This window comes from Rhinolophus sinicus, chromosome 1 (genome assembly GCF_057876585.1).
Source record: "Rhinolophus sinicus isolate RSI-liver-muscle chromosome 1, RSI-T2T, whole genome shotgun sequence".
NCBI lineage: Eukaryota > Metazoa > Chordata > Mammalia > Chiroptera > Rhinolophidae > Rhinolophus > Rhinolophus sinicus.
The window spans coordinates 202,215,504-202,237,730 of NC_142501.1; the positions used below are offsets into that span (position 1 = coordinate 202,215,504).

At 39.8% G+C, this 22,227-nt stretch overlaps 1 protein-coding gene across 4 annotated transcripts; it reads right to left on the minus strand.

Annotated features, from left to right (window-relative positions):
- Nucleotides 1-20,057, minus strand: PACRGL (parkin coregulated like). 4 transcript variants are annotated; one of them, XR_012492766.2, is made up of 11 exons: nucleotides 19,894-20,054; nucleotides 17,880-17,939; nucleotides 15,994-16,061; nucleotides 15,467-15,621; nucleotides 13,321-13,388; nucleotides 11,560-11,650; nucleotides 11,145-11,279; nucleotides 10,555-10,662; nucleotides 3,855-3,935; nucleotides 1,293-1,428; nucleotides 1-566 (listed from the first exon to the last, which is right to left on the minus strand). XR_012492766.2 is itself a non-coding variant. In XM_019743868.3 (10 exons), exons 3-10 carry the CDS (start codon nucleotides 16,043-16,045, stop codon nucleotides 1,372-1,374), a joined length of 747 nt encoding a protein of 248 aa, XP_019599427.3. In that variant the 5' UTR covers nucleotides 16,046-16,061; nucleotides 17,880-17,939; nucleotides 19,894-20,051; the 3' UTR covers nucleotides 646-1,371. The 4 variants fall into 4 exon arrangements, 3 of the variants coding, with proteins under 3 accessions (XP_019599427.3, XP_088648799.1, XP_019599429.3); XM_019743868.3 differs by lacking the exon at nucleotides 1-566 and having other exon boundaries at nucleotides 646-1,428; nucleotides 19,894-20,051; XM_088792673.1 differs by lacking the exons at nucleotides 1-566; nucleotides 19,894-20,054 and adding an exon at nucleotides 19,759-19,883 and having other exon boundaries at nucleotides 1,226-1,428.
- Between the last annotated feature and the right edge of the window lie 2,170 nt (nucleotides 20,058-22,227).

A 22,227-nucleotide genomic window follows, 5' to 3' on the forward strand; every position in this document is an offset into this window, starting at 1 on the left:
TGTATCTTACAGGTCTTTATTTCAAATTTGATCATTCTTAGATTTAAAAAATGACATTTTTCTTATGGCATTTTCTAGACAGCTTTGCCTTGGGTGGTGCTAAGTGCGATGAGAAGGGTAAAGGCAAAGTAAGGGGCAGGCAGTTGTTGCAGCTAATATGACCTGAGGATGTGACCCCGAGCGAAGACGCGAGGAAACAGGGGACCAGGAAGCACAAAAGATCTGCGGGGGGATGAGCATTAGGGCTCTTCAGAGATTACTGTATTCTTTTCAGTTATTAAAAACCCGTGAGACTGCATCTGAAGAATTGCAAAGAAAGGGTGTTCGCCGCCGCTTCTGGACTCTAACATTGCTGCCGCTACATAGGAATGCCACCTGCCGTCCATCCCTTCAAACCTATCAGGCTGCTTGGGATTTGGTGTGACGGCTCAAGTTTCTGTGGGCCCTGAAGTTTCTCTTGCCCTGAAGACGGAAGGTCCTGTTCCTGTTTTCTGTTTCTCTTCTATGCCTTTCTCCGCAGATTGATCCAGAGGCAGCTTCTACCACATCAACACTCAGAATGATGCCTATAAATTGTTGCAAAAACTTTTTCAATTGAATTAACTGTACAACATAAGCAAGTACAACACAATCACTGAATACATATGAGTTTTAAGATTTTAATTTCCGAATATCTTCATGTACTGAATATCCTTAGTCTTTTCAGACTATAAAATACAAAATAGCATTTATTTAAATACAATTAACACCTAAAGTTTAGGTAGTTTTAATGAGTTGGGATAAACAACATACTTGTAAGGGAATTTACACATTAAAAAAAATGTTTTTCTTAAACTAGAATACCCTGGAAAGAAATTTTCCCAAGCATTCTACATTATAAAATACGTATTTATAAATGGTAATTAACAGTGAATTCACAAATGCTGTCCACTATTTTAAATTTCCATAGGCTTGATAAATATAAAATCCAGAAATGGCAAACTGTCTAGAAATACGTATACAGTTACAAACTGATTGCAGAAAGGATGTTACCAATAAAAGGCACTAGAAAATAAGTACAAACATCCATTGCAAATCCAATAATGGTTGTTCACACACAGCATAAACATGAAAAGTAAAACCCACAAAACTGTACTATTATATAACTTTTTAAAATAGCTTTCCATCATTAACCACTCTTCTTCGTTGCCGAATCATTTTTACTATGATTCAATGGTATTTTATCTACTCGTCTTAAACTAGTAAATAATGAATGGTGGCTGTGATGTACAAAAGAATAAACTCAAGTGAACCTGCAAAGGTCCCAGAGGTATCCATGGTCAGCACTGAATACCTGTCACCAGGTGGTAAGATTTTTGTTGGCTTCCTTCTTCAACAACATATGGAACAATATGTTGGAATTTTAGATTTGATGATGATAAGGCTTCCCTGGCAAGAGAAAAAACACATAGCCTCATTAGTATCACGCTGGGTTCCCCTAGTAGGTGTTCCATTTGCAGGAGCATGCCTAAAAAAAAGTGTCCAAAACTCAAAACAAATAAACAAAATGGGATAAGAGCAGAAGGATGAAATGAGAAGTGCGAACTTTTTTCTGAGTTAAATCAAATATAGGTTGTTGTCTCTCAGTGTTTTTTAAAAATATACAACTAGGCAGGTAGTTTGGAACCAGACGACCAGTATTTGAATCCAGCTTCTGCTAGTCACTTCACTGTCAAATCTGGGGGTAATTATCTCTCTGCGCCTCAGTTTCTAGATTTTTAAAAGGGCGGTAAGAACAAAACCTCCCTCTGACGGTTGTAGTAGAGATTAAATGAGTTAAAGTCTAAAAAGTACTCAACAGAATTTCTGGCATGTATTAAGTTCCCATGTGCTCAATCGAGCTCAGGTGTGTAAGTATGTATCTTTCCCAAGACAAAGGTGCGTATCACTTAGAAAAAAATTAAATCAAACTCAGAATGAACCATTTCCCATTTAAGGCAGGTTGTAAACTGATTCATTATAAGAAAACAACACTGTAACTGTCTGTAACTGATTCTTTTTGATTCCCGAAAGTTGAGTCCATCACCGTGATACACACAGGCCTTAAGAAATGAGAAACTGCAATACTGAGAAGAATCTTTTTTAAAAGACTTACCTGTAAGCACTTAAAGAGAAGATATATAAACATTTTAGAAGGGAAAGAAGAACATTCATTAATTTTATGAAGGATTTACAAAGTACCCAAAGCAAGTGCAATAATAATAATTAAGCCAAGGGAAAGTCTTTGATATGTAATTGCGATTTCCTATTGCAATTACATAAATTATTATTAAAATATCACGCAAGATATTAGAAGGAGATGACAAGCAGAGGAAAAAATCTGACGGAATAAATAGTACTTAATAGCCCTTATGACTTCAGAATATTTTTTTATTCTGTACTAGCCTGATTAAAAACTAATGAGATTAAGTAGTAAGAGAGGAACTCCCTGGCTAGCTGTCTCTGGGACCATGGGTTGGTCATGTACATCTCCAGTATCCCCCCTCCAAATCATAGTGTGCTCTTTCTAAACTTTACGCAAACCATCACCAAGTCCGCACACACACCCAGGAAATCTAACATGCGGGACAAACCCCTTTCTACTTGCCCCACTCCCCATTCCCAGGCTGGGAAGAGTTTCAGATAGAAAAGCTGTGCCATCATTATTTAGCATTGGTTTACTTGCATTTCATAGGGGAGGAAAGAACAAATTCATCTTGCATTCCAATTCTCAGAACAACAAGCACATTGCAAGCAAGAAGAATTTCCTTTTTGCTGAGAAGGGAGGTGGACTAGCCGGCTAGTGGATGGTTGTGTACACATCACCACAAGATGTCTGAATGCTAATCCTCTGCCTAGCACCTGCACACAACCAAGAAGAAATCCATTACCTAGCAGCCTTGGGACTTATTTTCTCCTCAAACATCATTCCAGGCACTCATCATGGAAAGAATATCAATTTAAAAAGTCACGGCAACTGGTCAAATTAGGTAATTTAGGCAAAGCTTAAACTAAAACATCTACCATTTTAAAACTGCATACAATCATTCTCGATAGTTAATTCCTTTAGAAGAATGAAACTATGTTCTGCAATGTTAAGATAATCACATGCTACTCTGTCATTAAGATCTGATTAAATGTAATCTCCAAAACAAGATGGGATCACTGCTTTAAGGAAATACTTCCAAGACTAGATTATCTGAACACTTCTTTCAAAAGATGAAAACTCAACCTATTTACTTGACATGGCACAGTAATAACGAAATCTGCTACATTATTGCAAGTTAAAATAATCAACTGACTCACTCCTGTGCGTGCACGCACACATGCTCACGTTCAAGCACACGTGCGCTTCCAGACGTAGTAGCGCAGGCATCTGGAAATCTCATTTAAACCTTTGATTATGGGCAAATTGTAAATTTTTTTGACAGAAAAGATGGCAAATGAAAAGAAGAAAAATGTACTCTGTCTTCAATGAGCTCTCTACATTAGTCCTTCTGTTTTCTGAACTTTCCACTGATCAAAGCAAAGACATCCAAAATAAAACAAAAACAAAAACACCGTAAAGCTGCACCACACGGACTACCTGCCGTATAGGAAGCACAGTGAGAGGGTACAGGCCCTGTAGTTATACAAGCTGGGTCTGAATCCCAGCTGAAAAACTGGGCTACCTAAGCGAGACTGAAACTCTGAGCTCTCCAATGAAAGTAATCCTATCAATTCCACATGGTTGTTTGCAGCTGAAATGAGATACTATATGTTATACAGCCAATTTTGTAAGACGACTAAAAGTAAAAAGAAAACAATTATGACGTAAGGGATAATGTCCTACTCACACTTCCACCATGCTGCTCCAGCTTCTGCAAGGCACTGGTGATCGGCTCTTTGAATTTCTTGTCCCGTAGTCTCTTGGAAAGCTTTTAAAATAAGATTGGCGGAATGAAATGATTTGAAAAAGTAGAAATAGTCACCATAAGCATTACTAAAACTTCACTAAAAAATAGGCTAACTAGAAATAATGTCACTGAGGCTTTACTGTATAGTAAGTACATGAACACCACTGAATTTGTTTTATAGTTCAAGGCTTCTTTTAGGAAATGAAATGTCTCATTGAAATGGATATATAATAGACACCACTCTATTTATTTAAAAAACAAACAAACAAACAAAAAAAAACCACACAATGAATTTATACTATTTCAAAAACCCATCCTACAAAATCCTCTACAGTGTGATATCCAGAGTAAGTTTTCTATGAAATTGCACACTTTTCCGTTCTGTAATTTGCAAGAGCATTTGGAGGCCTATAATGGAAAGCTAAGCCTCTAAAACACAGTTGTTTCTACAGTAAAAACGGGAAGAGACAACAAAGAAGAGAGCATTTACAAGGATAATTCAGTAACAGTGACAGAAGAATCAGACTAGAAACCACAAGACTATGTGTCCCTAGATATGTCCTGAATGGGCCTCTGTTGGATGGGTGGTCTCTGCAAAGGGGGAGGGTACGAGGCGAACGAGGACAGAATCACAGGAGCACAGATGCACACAGTGCAATTCAGGTCATGAAGGACAACCTGGAACTTTGTTCCACCATCAAATGACTGCAGTACTCGCCTGGTCTCTCCCGGTCCCTGCTCTAGGAACCTCCTCCCTTTGCTGATTTTAATGTGTCCTTTCACTGTAATAAACTGCAACACAGCTTTTTTGAGTTCTGTGAGTCCTTAGAGCAAATTGTTCAGCCTAAGGGTTGTCTTGGAAACTTCTTTAGCTACAGCGTCCCAGCATAGATTGTGATAAAGATTAAACTACATGTAACAGGAAAAACTCCCATCCTGAATGCTCTTCAGACTCCCTAAAATCTTATACTGAAGGAAGGTCCAAGATGGTGAATTAGATAAATGCTATGCCTACTACATCCCAGGATCACAACAAAATTACAAATAAATTACAGAATAATCAACCTCAAGAATCATCTGAACACTAGTTGAACAGAATTCCTATAACTAAGGATATAAAGAAGAGGTCACATCGAAATTGGTAGCAGAGGTATAGACATGAAACAAGCTGACCTCCAAACCCACAGATAGTGGTTGAACGCCGAGAGAGACACCTTGGTGGCAGAGGTCCCCCCCCTGAAGAAGGAGAGGGCCCGGCCCCACGCCGGGCTCCCTAGCCGAGGAGTCTGGTGTTGGAAAGAGGAGCTCTCACAGCATCTGGCAGCGAAAGTCAGTGAGGACTTTGTCTGCCCTTCCAGGGGGAGGAAGGCGGCTGGAAACCCAGACGCCTGAGTCCGTGTAGAGCTGGCACACGGACTCACTAGCTTGTGGGCACTTGCCTGGTCTCTGGTGTAGGAGAGGCAGCTTAGAAGGCGCAGAGATGTGGGGGGAAGAACTGAGCTGCATGGCTTCGGTGCAGGAGATAGAGAGACAAGAGCCAGTGTTGCCCCTGTGTGGAGCCCACACACGTGTGGCCTACAGGAGGGTGCCAACTTTTCAGGAGTAAGCCCTCCACCAAAGGGCCAGATCTGGAACCGCACTGGTCTTGTGGAATCCACGCGTGTGCAATGCTTTGGTGACGCCCCAGGTCCCTGAACACCGAACACCTGGTACTACATCACCCAGGAAACTCCTGACTGCCAGGCTGCTGGCCCCGCCCCACCAGCTGTGGAAACCTGTTTAAAGCAGGTAGAGGGCCTGCAGAGGCCTGGGAAACGCTTGCTGGTGGGCGGTAACCCAAGATCTGCACTGTAGCTTCTCTTGGGCAGCTCTCGGGAACCTGGAGGCCTGAGTCCAGTGGTGGCTGGCCGTAGTGTTCTCAGGGTGTTTTAGTGCGGAGGTGGCAGGCCCAGCACTGGTGCAGGAGCCAAGACTGCACTGACTTTGTAGAAACCACCTATCACACCCCTTAGATCCCTGGAACCCTGCCCTGCCCACCTACAGCTGCACTGCCAGGGGCACTCTGGGCACCTGGGCGTACAGCCCCACACCACAAGCTGTGGAGGTCTTTTACAGCAGCAGACAATCTGTGACAGCCTGCAAGAATTTTGATGGTGGCAAGTGACCCAAAAACTGTACCGCAGCCACTCTGAAATAGCTCTCAGAAATTTGCAAGTCTGAGGCAGTAACCGGGTGCAGTATTCCTTGGGTGTAGGGCAAGGTGGTCACAGGCCAGGCACTGGCGTAAGAACTGAGTCTGTGCTAACGTAGTAAAAATCACCAGTCACATCTCATGACTCCCTTGAACTCCACCCCAGCCTGCTGCATCGCCAAGGGCACTCTCAACCCTGGGTCAACTGGCTAGACACATGCACCTAAGGAGGCTCTTTCAACGCCTGGGCCTTATAGGCAGGCAGCTGGTGGCCTAGGGGGCTCTGGGCCTTTTGCTGAGCTGCCTCAGGCCCACTATTGGTGGCAGCCAGCCTCAGTTCACAGTGAGGCCACCCCCACATGCTGCCAGGTCCAGCACAGGCAGCAGACAACCACACACAGCTTTGTGGCTCCCACCAGGTATCCGGGGGCCAGTAACAGGCAAGGCTGAAATTGGCCTGCATGGGAGCCCCTCCCAAGGGACACCAGAAACAACATACCCAGAGGCCAGCTTCAGACCACACTAGAGCACTACCTGGCCAGCCCCACAAGCAGCAGGCACAAAAAGGGGTCTCAGGAGGCCTAAGAACCTGCAGGAGCAAAGCTTCCTCTGAGGGGTCAGCCCCACACAGTAGCTCATACACTGTGGGCACAGCCAATCCACAGCCAGTCAGCCTGGGGGTCAGTCCCACACACTGATGTGCCAACAGCAATCAAGGCTCTCCTACAACAGGAGAACACACACAACACACTCAAGGGACACTCGTGGAACACACACACAGGAGAGCAGGTAAACAGTGCCATTAGACCATAGAGGACACATACTACATAAGGCCACCCAGCAAAGACTGAGAGATATAGAAGATCTAACTAATAAATAGAAGCAAGCACCGAGAGGCAACCAGAATGAGGAAACAAAAAAACATGTCCCAAATAAAAGGAGAGGAGAGATCTCCAGAAATAGAACTAAATGAAATAGAGGCAACAAACCTATCACAGAGTTTAAAACACTGATTATAAGAATGCTTAAGGAACTTAGTGAGAATTTCGACAAAGAAATAGCAAGCATAAAGAAGGACATAGAAACCATAAAAAAGAACCAGTCAGAAATAAGGAACACAATAACTGAAATGAATAATACACTAGAAGGAATCACCAGCAGATCAGATGAAGCAGAGGACTGAATCAGCAATTTAGCAGAATACACCCAAATGGAACAACAAACAGAAAAAAATAATAAAAAAAATAATGAAGATAGTTTGAGAGACCTGTGGGACAACACCAAGCGTAACAACATTCACATCATAGGGGTACCAGAAGGAGAAGAGAGGGAGCAAGGGATCCAGAACCTAGTTGAAGAAATAATGACCCAAAACTTCCCTAACCTGGTGAAGGACACTGACATACAAGCCCAGGAAGCACAGAGAGTTCCAACCAGGATAAACCCAAACAGGCTCACACCAAGACACATCATAGTTAAAATGGCAAAGATGAAAGACAAAGAGAATCCTAAAAGCAGCAAGAGAAAGACAACTACCGTGTTTCCCCAAAGATAAGACCAGGTCTTATATTAATTTTTGCTCCAAAAGATGCATTAGGGCTTATGTTTAGGAGATGTCATCCTGAAAAATCATGCTAGGGGTTATTTTCCGGTTAGGTCTCATTTTCAGGGAAACACGGTAGTCACTTATATGGGAGCTCCCATAAGACTAACAGCTGACTTTTCTACAGAAATTTTGCAGGCCAGATGGAAGTGGCAGCAAATACTCAAACTGATGAAAAACAAGGGTCTACAACCAACACTCCTCTACACAGCAAGACTATCATTTAAAATTGCAGGACAGATAAAGAGCTTCCCAGACAAGAAAAAGCTGAAGGAATTCATTACTACCAAGGCAGTATTACTGGAAATGTTAAAAGGATTTCTTTAAGCAGAAAAAAGGAGAAAACAAACAAACAAAGGAAGACAAAACCCTGAAGAATAAAATGGAAATAACTATGTAGCTATCAATAATCACTTTAAGTTTAAATGGATTAAATGTTCCTATCAAAACACATAAGGTAGCTCAGTGGATAAGCAAACAAGACCTATGCATATGTTGTCTACAGGAGACCTCAGATGGAAAGACGTACACAGACTGAAAGCAAAGAAATGGAAAAAGATATTTAATGCAAATGGAAATGAGAAAAAAAAACAGGAGTAGCAATACTTACATCAAACAAAACAGACTTTAAAATGAAGACTATAATAACAAAGAAGGACATTACATAATAATAAAGGGATCAATCCAACATGAAAATATAACCCTAGTAAACCATCTATGCACCCAACATAGGAGCACCTAAATATATAAAACAAATGTTCACAGACATAAAGGCAGAGCTCAACAGTAACACAATCATAGTAGGGGACTTTAACACCCCACTGACACCAATGGACAGATCCTCCAGACAGAAAATCAACATGGCCTTAAATGACACACAGACCAGATGGATTTAATTGATATTTTTAGAGCATTTAACTCCAAAGCAGCAGAATATACATTCTTTTCAAGTGCAGACAGAACATTTTCCAAGACAGACTACATGTTAGACCACTAAATAAGTCTCAACAAATTTAAGAAGATTGAAATAATATCAAGTGTCTTCTCTGACTACAGTGGTATGTAACTAGTAACCAATTACAAGAAAAAAAGTGAAAAACACACAAACACATGGAGACTATATAACATGCTACTAAATAATGAATGGGTCAGCAATACGATCAAGGAAGAAATCAAAAGATACCTTGAGAAAAATGAAAATGAAAACACATGACCTCAAATCAATGGGACACAGCGAAATCAGTGTTAAGAGGGAAATTCATAGCGATGCAGGCCTACCTAAAGAAACAAGAAAAATCTCAAATCAACACTCTATCTTTACACCTAAGGGAACTGGAAAAAAAGCAAAAAAAAAAAAAAAAAAAAGCAAAAAAAAAAAAAAAAGCAAAATAAGCCCAAAAGGAGTACAAGGAAGGAAATAATAAAAATTAGAGCAGAAATAAATCAAATAAAGACAAAAAACAAACAAACAAAAAAAAACAACAACACAAAATGCAATACAAAAGATCAATGAAACCAAGAGCTGGTTCTTTGAAAAGATAAACAACATTGACAAACCTTTAGCCACCTCATCAAGAAAAAGAGAGAGGACCCAAACTAATGAAATCAGAAATAAAAGAGTAGAAGTGACAACAGACACCACAGAAATACAAAAAAAAAATTAAGAAAATACTACATGCAACTAAATGCCAACAAATTAGACAATCTGGAAGAAATGAATAAATTTCTGAAAGTATACAATCTTCCATGGCTGAATCAAGAAGAAACAATATCTAAATGGAATGATTGCTATCAACAAAATTGAATCAGTAATCAACAAGCTCCAACTAACAAAAACCCAGAACCAGATGGCTTCAAATGTGAATTTTACCAATCATTCCAAAAAGAACTATTACCTATTCTCCTCAAACTATTCCAAAAATCCAGAAGGAGGGAAGGCTTGCAAGATCATTTTATGAGGTCACAATCACCCTGATCCCCAAACCATACAAGGATATTACAAAAAAAGAAAACTATAGGCCAATATCCCTAATGAACATAGATGCAAAAATCCTCAACAAAATATTAGCAAACCAAATTCAGCAATACATTAAAAATATCATACACCACGACTGAGTGGGATTCATTTCTGGTATTGCAAGGTTGGTTCCCATCCGCAAATCAATTAACGTGATATACCACATTAACAAAATGAAAAATAAAGTCAAGTGGTCATATCAATACTGGTTGTGGAATACAGCATAGGGGATACAGTCAGTGGAATTGTAACAGCTGTATACAATATCAGAGGGATAGGAGATTGGGGGAGGAGGGTTATCACTTTGTGAGGGGTATAAATGTCTAATCATTGTTGTTTTGTACACCTGAAACTAATTTTTTAAAAAAAGGAAAATAAAAAAAATAAATTAAAACATAATAAAAACAACTTACAATGAAAAACAAAAAGAAAAAAGGTGAAAAACATGACTGTGGTAATATGTAATTACACAGGTATGTATAAGTGCTGTGTCTAATTCATAGCTAATCAACAAGGGCATGATACCATTACACTGTTCATTAATTTTTGTCCACTCAACTTTTGCCTACTTTTTATTGCAACTCTAAATTCTGCTCATGTAGGTGCCTTCCATTAAAAAAAAAAAAAAAAATAAAGATTATACTGTCCATTAGTAAAATATTTTATGAACCAGTAGGTCTGATCTCTGTATTTTTTGGTTAGGATGATGAGTTTCATTTTGAGCTTTGGAATCATTTTAATGATTAATGTGAAGCCATTAAATTATGAAGAGCTATGGATAGGGCATGATACATATTCACAACCGCTCTCTCGTCTTTTTAGTACTCACACTTGTAAGCAGATGTTTCAGATGGTCATTTAGAGCAGGACCAACTACGACACTTAACTGCACCAGAGCATTCAATCCTCTTTCAAACACTTCATCATCCAAATGGACCTGTGACGCGATGATTGGGCAGTGATGTAGGGACAGGGAGGGAAAGAAGAGAAAGGAGAGGAAGGATGGGATGGAGAAAGGGCAAGCCAGTGAAGGAGAAAGTAAGACGGAGCATTCAAACTTAGAAGATAATCAACCAAACCCAGAATTTAAAATATAATCTTTAATGCCGGACATGTAGGAGCAAAAAACAAATTTTCAGCTTGACCAAAACATTAACTAACATATACCGTAGCAGAAAGACTGCTCTGAGGTTCATTACTTTCTCTAGACACGCGAACTGTCCCTTTTTACCTTTAGTACATCTGTTCAAGGTGTCTTCAAGTAAGTAATCACCTGGCTCTGAATCCCAGTGGCCTAATTTTGCACACACATATCAAAACCACAGGTAAAGGACTAATTTGCGTATTAATTTGGAGGGAAATAAAGACATAAAGTATCCTACATGTACTATAGAAAGTCCACAGGAATAAAGGACATACCAGAGCTGCCTTTAGCACAGGAATCAGTCTAGGAAGCAAAGGCACAGCTTTTTCAGGAGCACCCTGGACCAAAAGTAATTCTCTAAAACCCTCCTTTGACACAAAGGTGTATGGATGTCTAGTCTCTCTCAGACCCTGCCAAAGACAAAAACAAAAACAAAAAACCATGATTTACTACTCATTTGATTAAGCTAATAACAAAAAAATCCTTATTAGTCTAAGTGAAAATTAAGTTTTATTATTATTGTTTTCCTTATCGTGATATATGACTTCAGTAATTAAAATTAAACCAAGAAATTGTGGGTAAATAATGCAATTTACTGATGAGTTACAAAATAACCTTTAATGCAATTTTAAAGGTTTCCCCCGCCCCCCCAAAAAATAAACAAACACTCAGGAGAGATGGAGTATTTACCTCAGCTAAAGTAATAAGAAGAGGATCAAATGGAAGATTGTCAGGAGGACAGTCCCACTGTAATCTGTGTTTTACTGAACCATGGACCAATCTAAAATATAAAACACAGTCAATGTAACGATAATATAATTACATGTCAAGCAGTGATTATCTAACATATACATATTCTTTCTAGAACATAACAATATTAGAATTGTTTTGTAACATGTAGGAAAACCATGACTTCAAAACATATTACAAACACATCTTATAAAGCAATCTATAATCTTACAAATTCCTACTCTTTCAGCAAAATTGTTTTGGTGCCAAAACTAAACAACCCCACATTTATAAACCTACAGTCTTCGAATTGGAGCATGTTGCTATCTATGTGTCTTAATGCAAATGTTACAATTAATATGTTACAGACAAAATGATAATAAAATAGGCACTCTACAGAAAATAAAAAAATGCAAACAAATGTGATCTTTAGAAACAATAATTTGTTTTATAAGGAACACTGTTTGTCAGATATAGATCACTGAACCCTAACACAAATGATCTGAAGCCAAGCCAGGTTTTACCCTTGTTAAGGAGAAGAAAACTGAGGCCAGGAAGGTGAGATGCCACAGGCAAGGTAACAAAGTGGCAGCCTCTTGAATTAAAGCTACTGCTGCTGCTTCTTTTTAAACAGCCTTTACTGAAGTATAACTGACATGCAATGAACTGCACATATTTAAAGTGCACAATGTAATATGTCTTCATGTAGGAATACATCCACTGAACCATCGCCACAATCACAATTAATTAGGATAAATACCATCCCCAAATGTGTCTTCACATCCCTTTTGTAATGTTCTGAACTTCCTGACTCCTTCATTAGTGCTATTTTCATAACAGTGAGAGGCCTCGGTAACATTGTTTTGTTACATTTTTAGTAACAATAAATTGCTCTGAGCAGGGAAGGCTGTAAAAGAACCTTAAAATAGGGTTTCAATTTGGAACATAAATATTAAATAATAATAAATTGTAGAATGTTTCTGGAACTTATTTTTCACTCATAGTCCTCCAAATCTGAAAATACCACTAAAAACATTTCTTGAATATTAGAAAAATAACAAAAAGGATGTTGTGGTTATTCTTTCCACAATGAAAATGAAATATTCTATCATCCAGAACAGGCTTAAACTGGATATACTTAGAAGAAATAAGTGTTTCTCGACAGTAAAATCTGATAATTGTATCACTCTAATAGTAACCTATATTATTTTCTTTAAAATACTCCTGATGTCTGTCCAGAAAAGTGGCAAGAATTACATCTAAAATAAGCAAAAACAGACATATGTACTCATTAAGAAATGTAATTTCAACAAATATAACTTTGAAATTTATGAAATTTTGAATTTTTGAAAGATAATTTCAAAAAATAATGAAACAATTTCATTAAATTGTCAACTTTCAGTTTACAAACAAAATTGGATTATTTATTTGCACCTTGCCCAAGCCAGTGAATGATTAAATTGTTTTAGAAACTGCTTGAATCGATTTCCTAAATCATTTGGTGGTTTACTGCAGTTCTATTGGTAATTTTATTTTGGAATTAAAATTATTTTCATCAACAATGTCCCAGGATCTATGCCAATCCAACATCCAAAGTGTAAGTCACCTTTATTTCAACTTCCCTCATAAATAAAACTTTCCACACATTTAAACTGAACACTGTATTGATTTTCCTCAATTATTTTGAGTGACATGGTCAGTTATAACTTGTATTGATTTTACCTGCAAGGAATACCTCCTTTAGAGTAAATAGCTGCAAATGCAGAAGGGGCTCGTGACTGTTCACCAAACTGAAATAAAAAATGACGAGAACACAATAAATATTACCATCACCTCCACTTTGTGATGTCTAATCAATTTTAATCCTGCTCAGGTCAGAGGCAAACGGTCACCCTGACTTTCAAGCCACCAGGTGGGTACCCAGTCACCATTCTACTCAGATCGCTGAGAAAACCATGCACTCTTGCGGGACTGAAGCCACAGCCACAAGCACGATGGGTGCTTCCATCCACCGCTAACGGTTTCAGAAGGCTTGAAGGTGGCTGAAACTATATACGTAATAAATGTAATATAGACCAATATAAATGTTATAAATATAATAAAGATAACACATCTTTCCACCCCCTGCCCACTGTGACTTTCCAAGGTGAGAGCTGAATGGAGAAGAGGTGGTAAGTAAAGGGCAGCATATTATTTTTCAGCCTTCGGCACATTTCCTATTTGTCCTCCAGCTAAATACGGACGGTCTGGATGGTCAAAGAATCTTAATTTCTTCAGACTGGCTTTATGCTCCTATAAAAATCAAAGGCTTAGGTTGGGCAGGGGTTTTTGATAGAGATGGACACTGAGCAAGACTCTCACAAACATATGCCCAGATGTGTCTGCCTAGACATGTAACTTCACAGCTTTTGGTTTTGCTATACATCATTATCTTAAGAAAAGATTAATTGTGGATCTACTCCCAAAGGCGATTTAAGAGATGATCAATCACAACAGTTAAACAATCACAGCATAATTTCAATATAATTGATCAGAGACTTAGAGGCACAGAAAGTAAATATTTTACCACATGGTACCTTAAATATAATCAGACGAAATACAGTTGTCTAAATTACAAAATATAAACTTACTATATATAATTAGCTAAAATGTTTTAAACACATGTAGTAATTTAAAAATATACTTAAGAGTATAAGTTTAGAATTAGCCCTTTCCTCTGGAAAAACATTATTTTGAGTAAAAATACATACATGAAATTTCATTAAAATATTATAACAAAAGATTTATTTGCAAAGTCAATCCATGTTCTGCACAGTAATTTACAGCAATAGAAATATTGCACTCATCTAGTTATAATTCCTGCTAAGAAAAACATAAGTTTTAAAAATTGTTTTCAAGTAAGAATCATATCAGATAAGGAAATTAATTGAAAAAGTGTTGCTTTCACTGGGGAAAAACATTAAGACAAATGAGGACTATAAACTACCACAGTTAAATATGGGAAAAGGAGCAACGGCAAGAAGACATCAGGGTGCCCTTCAGGATTTCAATTTCCTTGACACTGCCGATTACTGAAAAAAGCGGAGGAACACAGATACTCAAACCACTTTTCGTTTTTCTTTTCTAAGTCAGACAATCTCCTTCTGCCCTCAGATAGTTCATTGCATCCTTGCTTAAGTATCTGCCGTATTTCACCTGCCATCAAAATTAATGTCTCGGCCACTCTCATAATCCCTTCCAAGGGCTGAAACCACGATCATCTTCACCTACACAAGACTGGGCCGGACACCACCCAGGTGTATCGCACAGCTGTGTTCACTTTTGGATAATTCACTGACCTACACACAATTATGTACTTTTATGTGCACAAATCTCATGTTGGTTAAGTCTGACTAAATGGCTATGAAAAGTCAAAAAAGGAGGATAGTACCATAGTTAGGATTTCTGGAGCTAATTTATAGATCACAGCAAAATGGTTAGAGACCTTGACGCAACTCTAGAGGCCTGCAATTCATCCCATGGTAATGAACTACAAGTTAAATCACTGATGCTGTATTAGGAAGTCAAACCACCACAGCAAATAAAAACCAAAGCTGATGTGCAATTTACTTTATATCCTACAATATTCACCCGGGAATGGGACAGAGCATGCCACACTGGTTACTGTCGACTTTACACCTTCTCACCTGGACACTCACTCCCACATCAGCTCCATTCTCCATCACGGCGACCACATGCCCTTCCTCCATCACTACCTCAACACTAACAAACAAAAGAGACTTAAGACAGCATTCGGATAGTTCCATAGTGCGCCAAGTGCACGTTACTCTGAAAAGTCTACGGAGTCAGGAATCTCTTTTGTACTTACCGGGTTAATTGTTTTAGGGTTAAGTTTATCACTTGGTCGAGGATGAAGTTTTCCTGCAGACTCTGGAGAACTGGTTGGCGACGAGGATTTGCTTCGTTGAACTGTAGTTCTATGTTTTATTTGTGCACCCGATGATGTCCTTGGATTACAGTTACCTGGAAAGAACCAGAAAATCTCAACAAAAAAAAGAGGTGAAAACAACAGAGCTCACCCCTCATTCATCTGTAGAATAGAACGTGTCGTTACCGTGTTTCCCCGAAAATAAGACCTAGCCGGACCATCAGCTCTAATGCATCTTTTGGAGCAAAAATTAATATAAGACCCAGTATTATATTAATTATTATATTATATTTTATATTATATATATTATACTATATTATGCCAGGTCTTATATTAAAATAAGACCGGGTCTTATATTGATTTTTGCTCCAAAAGATGCATTGGAGCTGATGGTCTGGGTAGGTCTTATTTTCGAGGAAACATGGTACTACAGTTCACCTCTTCATTTAAAAAGCAACGTTCTGTACCTGTCACTCTGTTTCTCAACTGTACGTCTCCATGGCCCTCTGGTTTCTGCATCGCTTGCCTTTTACTCCTGTAGTTAAATGAAACTTGATTTCAAAACTTGGCAGGGGGTGCAGGGTGGGGATTGGAATTCATTAATAGTATATACACCAAAACAGAAGAGAGAAGAGAATACAATAAAAGACACACAAAAAAGGCATGGTATGGAGCAAGACACCTAAAAAGATTAATGAGAAAATATAAAAATATATCAATTTCAATATCTATTAACAGCAAATTAAAAACTAGCTATAAGAAAATAAGATGTATAAAAGCAAACATTTTTTTTTTCCATTCCAAGTATCCAAATAACTGTCAAGACACGGAATTCCAATCCTCTGGCTAGATTCAGAAGACATGAACTGGCTTCATGAAAGGAGTGTTTGCCACACCCACTATCATCTCCATCTTCTCTGGCTTCTGTATTTCCAAAGTTCCAAATGTCACTATTTGCATATCAAGTCCTACTTTTCCAGTGGCATAATGAACTCTACCACTCAGTATAACACGAGCTCTTTAAACTGAACAGAACCAAAAAGAAGGTTATCACGCTCAAGTTATGAACCCCTCGTCAATTCAAGTACCTCCGGTTTTCTGGTCCATCGGGCTGAAAAACTTAGGTCACTGTTGTTCCCTTTTCCTTCACTTTCGACACTTAGTCCTACAGATGTGGTCAACATGGTGTGATGAGGTAGAAAGAGCTGTGGGATCAGATCTGCATCTCATCTCCACCAATTATGAGGTTTATGAATTCAGGTACATTATTTAATCTCCCTAAGCGTCAGCTTCCTAATCTATTAAAAGGGGGAGGTAAAACAAGCCTGTCAAGGCTGTTACTGGGCACATACGATCACATATCAAGTTACGCACCCCATGAATGGTGGTTCACTTCTCCTCTTCCACATTTCCCTCTTTCCTGTTCTAGTTTCATAGCCCATGATTTCCTGCCTAATCAAAGTACTTCTAAATTTCTCTACCAAGGAATCCGCCATCACACACACCCAGACTCATACACCCAACTGCCTGCTGGTGTTTCTAGGCCTAGCTGCAATCTCAAGTTCAGCCTTTCCCCATCTTCTTTGTTTCTCAAATGCTCACTTCCATGGCACTCTAACTTCTGCACTCTTTCCTTATTTCTACTTAATTACTCCCTCCCTCACTTGCATGACACTCCAGGTCTTCTTCCATTAGAGCATTTCCCACGTTGTACCTTCGATATAGTCATTATATGCATATTAATGATATATTAATAGTATCATTACATATATGAATTAAATATATTAATATAGTCATTATATACATATTATTACAGCTCTCCCCATAAGGTAACTTGGGTAAAGTCCTCTTCCACTTGCAAATGACAGCTTTTCAAGTATTTAAGGACAAAGACTGTCAACTTCTCAGTTTCCTCTTCTTCAGGATAAACACTGATACTTTCTTAAATGATTCCTCCCAGGAGATGATTTTAATCTGCTTTACAAGTTGGAAAACTACACAATAAGGACAAAGCTCCATGTAGCAACACTGAGCCTGAAAATATTTCAAACACGATGTAACCAGATCAGACTGCCTTGCAAAGATATAAGATTATTTCTGTACACAGAATAATTTTAAATTTCAATTTTCTTGATTTAATACTTTGACCTAATTTTCTCATCCTCTGACCAGCAGATGATTTACTTTACATCCCAATATCACACTTCACAGTCATCTTCAAGGCATTTTCTGGAAATACGGCAATGAATACTTCATTAAATTTGTCAGATATCTTATTTGAAGATAAGCTAAGGCAAGCTTTAAATATGTTGACTTAATATCACACTTCCGTGATTATTTAGCAAGTACTTACTATTGTTATCTGGCCTCTGTTTTGAGAAGTTCCTGAGGGGGATCAACACAATCTAAGTTTCTACCAAAAAAAAAAAAAAAAAAAATTTTGTGTCTCATTTTCAACTCTATAACTGGGGAGAACTACAATAACTATTCTAACTGTATATGAAGACTAGTAAGTTAATATACGTAAAACATAAAACGTTTAGAAAAGTGCTTGGCACATAGCAAGTGCTCTAGGAGTTTTAGCATTTTCTTTATAATGGTACAAAATGGTTTTTAGTATCACTATTAATAGTGAGGTCCAGGTGACTAAACAGTTTCCTTTTTTTGAAGAATTTGGTTTGACACCTTGGGCTACATCAATCTGAACATTCAGTTTAAGTTCAGTTTCTTTTGATCATAAACTGTAATAGCTGACATAGTTGAAAAACATACATCACAAAGACGCCTACCCACAAACGTTAAAAGTGCATAGTCTGCCACAATAAGTCATGACACACATTTTTCAACACTACCTACCAATTCTGCAAGTTTTTATTGAAACAAGTAAATTTCTACATTTTTTTTATGTCAAAAAGTTGTTCCTGAAGGTACTATTGGGAAGGTGCTGCATTATGAATGAGTTCAAAAAACCAATGAAACTCTTCATCTGACTTTTTAGTATGCTAGAAAATTGAGCTTCCAAAGGTTTTAAGTATACAGGACAGTTTTTATGTTTAATATACTTACGTAATTTTCGGCAACATCAACACACACACACACACACACACACACACACACACACACACAGAGTTGCAAACATTTCTATGTCCACTTTCAAAACACCCTAGTTTCGTTCCAAAACAATTAGTTGTTCACTTTATTGTTAAAAGTATCACCCTTTACCTTAAAGACAAACGAAGTGTGTTCAAATTTTTAAATTAGTATCTATCTGGGAGCATACCACTGACAACAAACCTGGAGCATGAGTTGTTTGTAAAAGAAAAATAGTTAATTCATCTTATGCTCAACCACCCTTCCGAGTGCTTTTTCCTTCAATAACATGTAGAGGGTGGTGTGAAAGGGTAATGTTGGAAGTGAAAAATTAAGAATTATTTTGTCTTATAAATATTACAAGGTCACCCTTCATTCTTTTACAGAACAGTATGAAGATTCTAAATAGACACGAGAATGCACAAATCCACTTAACCCGAACACCTGATCTGTCACAATATCAGAGAGCAAACAAGCAGGGCCCTACCGGGGGAGCCTCTCTTTTCCCTAAGGTTCCCTCAGCTGCTGCAGGTAATTTACAGGGGGCTACAGGCATTTGCGTCGGTGCTAGGGAAGCACACATTTCTTTCGCTGTTTTGGACGGCTCATAAATCCTTTCTCTATATGCACTTTATTTCTGCACCCCACTTTGAGACCAGTACATGAAACTGCTAAATTCTCAGGGGGCAGACACCGGTTCTTTCCTATTCTCTAATCCAGTGTTTAGAAAGTTCCAAACGTGTAACAGGAACCCCATTAAAGAAGCCATGTTCCATCTCTAAAGCTCCTTCAAATTCCAAAGTACAGAGACAGCCCCAAATCCATCGATCTCAATCCCCTTTTACCATAAAATAAATTCAAAGGGCGAGTATTTTAGGGTCTTAAAATCTGCTTTCCATTTTCCTGGCCTCTTCCTCTCCAATACCATCCATTTCTAAATACCTAAGACCAGTTAGGGCCAGGATGGTGTCAAAAATCGGAAAATGAGGGGGTCATATAGGACAAAAAGAAAAAACAAAAAAGAACATTTTTTTTTTTTTTTTTTTAAAGGGTGGAGGGAAACACGGCCGGTTTCAACTACTGCGAACGAAGGTACGTTGGGCCAACGCCCAACCCTGGGGAAAAAAGGGCTCTCGGCTCACAGCATCTCCAGGGTCCTTAGCAACGGATTCCGGCGGCCCTAGCAACAGGCCAGCGAGGAGGCCGCTGGGCCGAGAGCGCGGCGGCGCCGCGGGAACCCAGCCTCCGCGGCCCACGGCTCCGGGGCCCGTTCCTACCGCGCCTCTCTCCAGCCGCGATCCGCACACCAGCCGCCACCCCAGGTGGGGCTTTTGCTCGGCGCCCACTCGACTAACAGCCGTGGTTTCCACCACCAGCCACCCGGGCGCGGGGAAAACGAGGCTTCGCGCGGTCCCCGGATCTGGCGGCGCCGCTCACTGACGACAGACGCCGCCACGTCCTCTCAGCCAATAGCAGGGAGGCCGCGGACGCGCCGGCGGGAGAGGGTTGCCCAGGCAACGAGGCGCTGGGAGTTAAAAGGGCAGTTGTTGAGCTGGAGACTCTGCCTGGTAACAAGGGCACCTGGTGGAGGGTGTTTTTGGAATGAGAGGTCCAGGGAGCAGAGGAGCGCACAGGCTCCTGCTTCCCTGCGTCCCAGCCTGACCTCAGTCTGTGTACTTAACTCTTACACTGACCTCGCACACTTAAAATACTCAGTGTGCTCCAGCTATCCTGCCCCAGAGTCTTCAGGAGATAGAGCCCAAACCATCTGCCTGCCCAGCTGTGGAATTTCATTTCCTGTCATATCTCACTAATTCATATGCTATTGCATCAGCGACTACAGAATACATCCATATTTTAATAAAAAGCCTGTGCTTTTGTACTCCAGATTATTTTAATAAAACTGATGCTGCAGGGTAATGTGTCCACTTGTGATTCCCCCAAAAGCGATTTGGGTTACGTAATGCAGGGTCTCTGGTCCTGCTCCCGCTCCCCGCGGGTGGACACAGAGCATGGTGAGGCCAAAAGGGAACACCCACGGAGCCATAGATAGGGGAGGCATACCACTATATTCTCACTGGCGGCTGGTCGAGACACAGGGAACAGGTTTCACATGATGTGCAATCCACCATCCGCTTCTCTGTCAACCAACCAACCCCCTACCATACCCATGGCAGTTATATTAGCGGCTAATGGCTAACCGGTAACAGCGGATGGCCATCTGATTACAGCTGATAGCCATCTAATAACCGAGCCAGCACCTTCCCAGGTTAGGCTGAGAGCCTGGAAACTGCTCTCTGCGACTCTGTCCCCACAGGTTGTCATCGTAAAAAGCCCAAGCCCTTTCAACCTGTCCACTGCGTGACTTTGTCTCTCTGTATATTCTGATGGGTGTCTATGGTGATGATATCAAGTTAGAATGAAAAAAAACCTGTTCACATGATTTCATTCTCTGTAACATCAGTAGTTAAGAGTACTGGGTATAGTCTTTTGCTGAGGCCATTGTTTTGTTTGTTTGTTTTTTAAAGTTGTGTTTCCAGATGGCATAATTTCTGCTCCACGGCTCGTAGAGGAAGCTTTATGCCATTCTACTCATAGTTACAGAGGATTAATCACGTAAGATCTGTTCACCCACCCTGTACCCCACCACACTCCCCAAATCTAAACTTTAATCTTTCTCCAAGTCTTCCTGCAAAGAGACCTATGACCTTTAGCAGGATGACTGTGTATTGTAGAAAAGAAAAAAAGTTATACTTTGCAGAGGCGGCTGGACACTAGCTCTGAACCGACACTGATTCCAGGAGATCTGAATGTCACTGGGGTGCACCAGTCAGAGGAGGGGCTCATGGAGGTCAGGTGGTCAGTGGACTTTTAGCTCAGATCTGTCCCACGGTGGCTGCAGTGAGTCCCCAAACCCATCGTTGGTGATTTTTCCAGTTCTAGAATACAGGATTGGAATAGGCACACTCAGCAACTGTCAGATTTTCTACATTGGTTGCCTGACCCGTGGAGAGAAGGTTATTATAGTAAAAAAAAAAGTCAAGTAGAGGCCAGTAGAACGTCCTTTCCCTAAGAATGTAGTACATCAAAAGCAATACCACATTCTCGGAGGAATATCAGAGATTAATGCCACCATCAAGGACTGAAATGATGTAGGGGTGAGGTTTTCCTCCACACCCTAATTCAGCTCACCCATTTGGCCTGTGAAGCAAACAGATGAATCTTAGTGAATGACAGTGGATTATCACCAACTTAACCAGGTGGTGAGTCCTATAGCAGCTCCTGGAAGGCCAGCAGTACACGTTCACTGTCCTACATCGGGGCATATCAAGTCTGCAGCCCTCTGTCAAGTCAGTCTGTAAGGACCTTAGTCACCTTTCCCTTCCACGAGATAGCACACTGGTCCCTTACATTGGTGATATCATGCTAATCGGATCTGATGAACAAGAAGCAGCAACTAGTCTGGACTTATTGGTCAGACATTTATTTGTATGGGACATAAGTCTAACCAACTTTCAGGGACTTTGCCTCCGGGAAATGTCTAGGGGTCCGGGGGTGTGGGGCACTCAAGATAGCCCTTCTAAAGCGAAGGACAACTTGTTGCATCTGAC

Coding starts and splice junctions, on each gene's coding strand:
- PACRGL (XM_019743868.3), bottom strand. CDS start 16,045: ATGCAGAAACCAGAGGGCCATGGAGACGTACAGTTGAGAAACAGAGTG. Junction 13,389..15,466: donor ACCCTAAAACAATTAACCCG/GTAAGTACAAAA, acceptor TTTTTATTTCAG/TTTGGTGAACAGTCACGAGC. Junction 3,936..10,554: donor TGAAACATCTGCTTACAAGT/GTGAGTACTAAA, acceptor TTATTTTAAAAG/CTTTCCAAGAGACTACGGGA.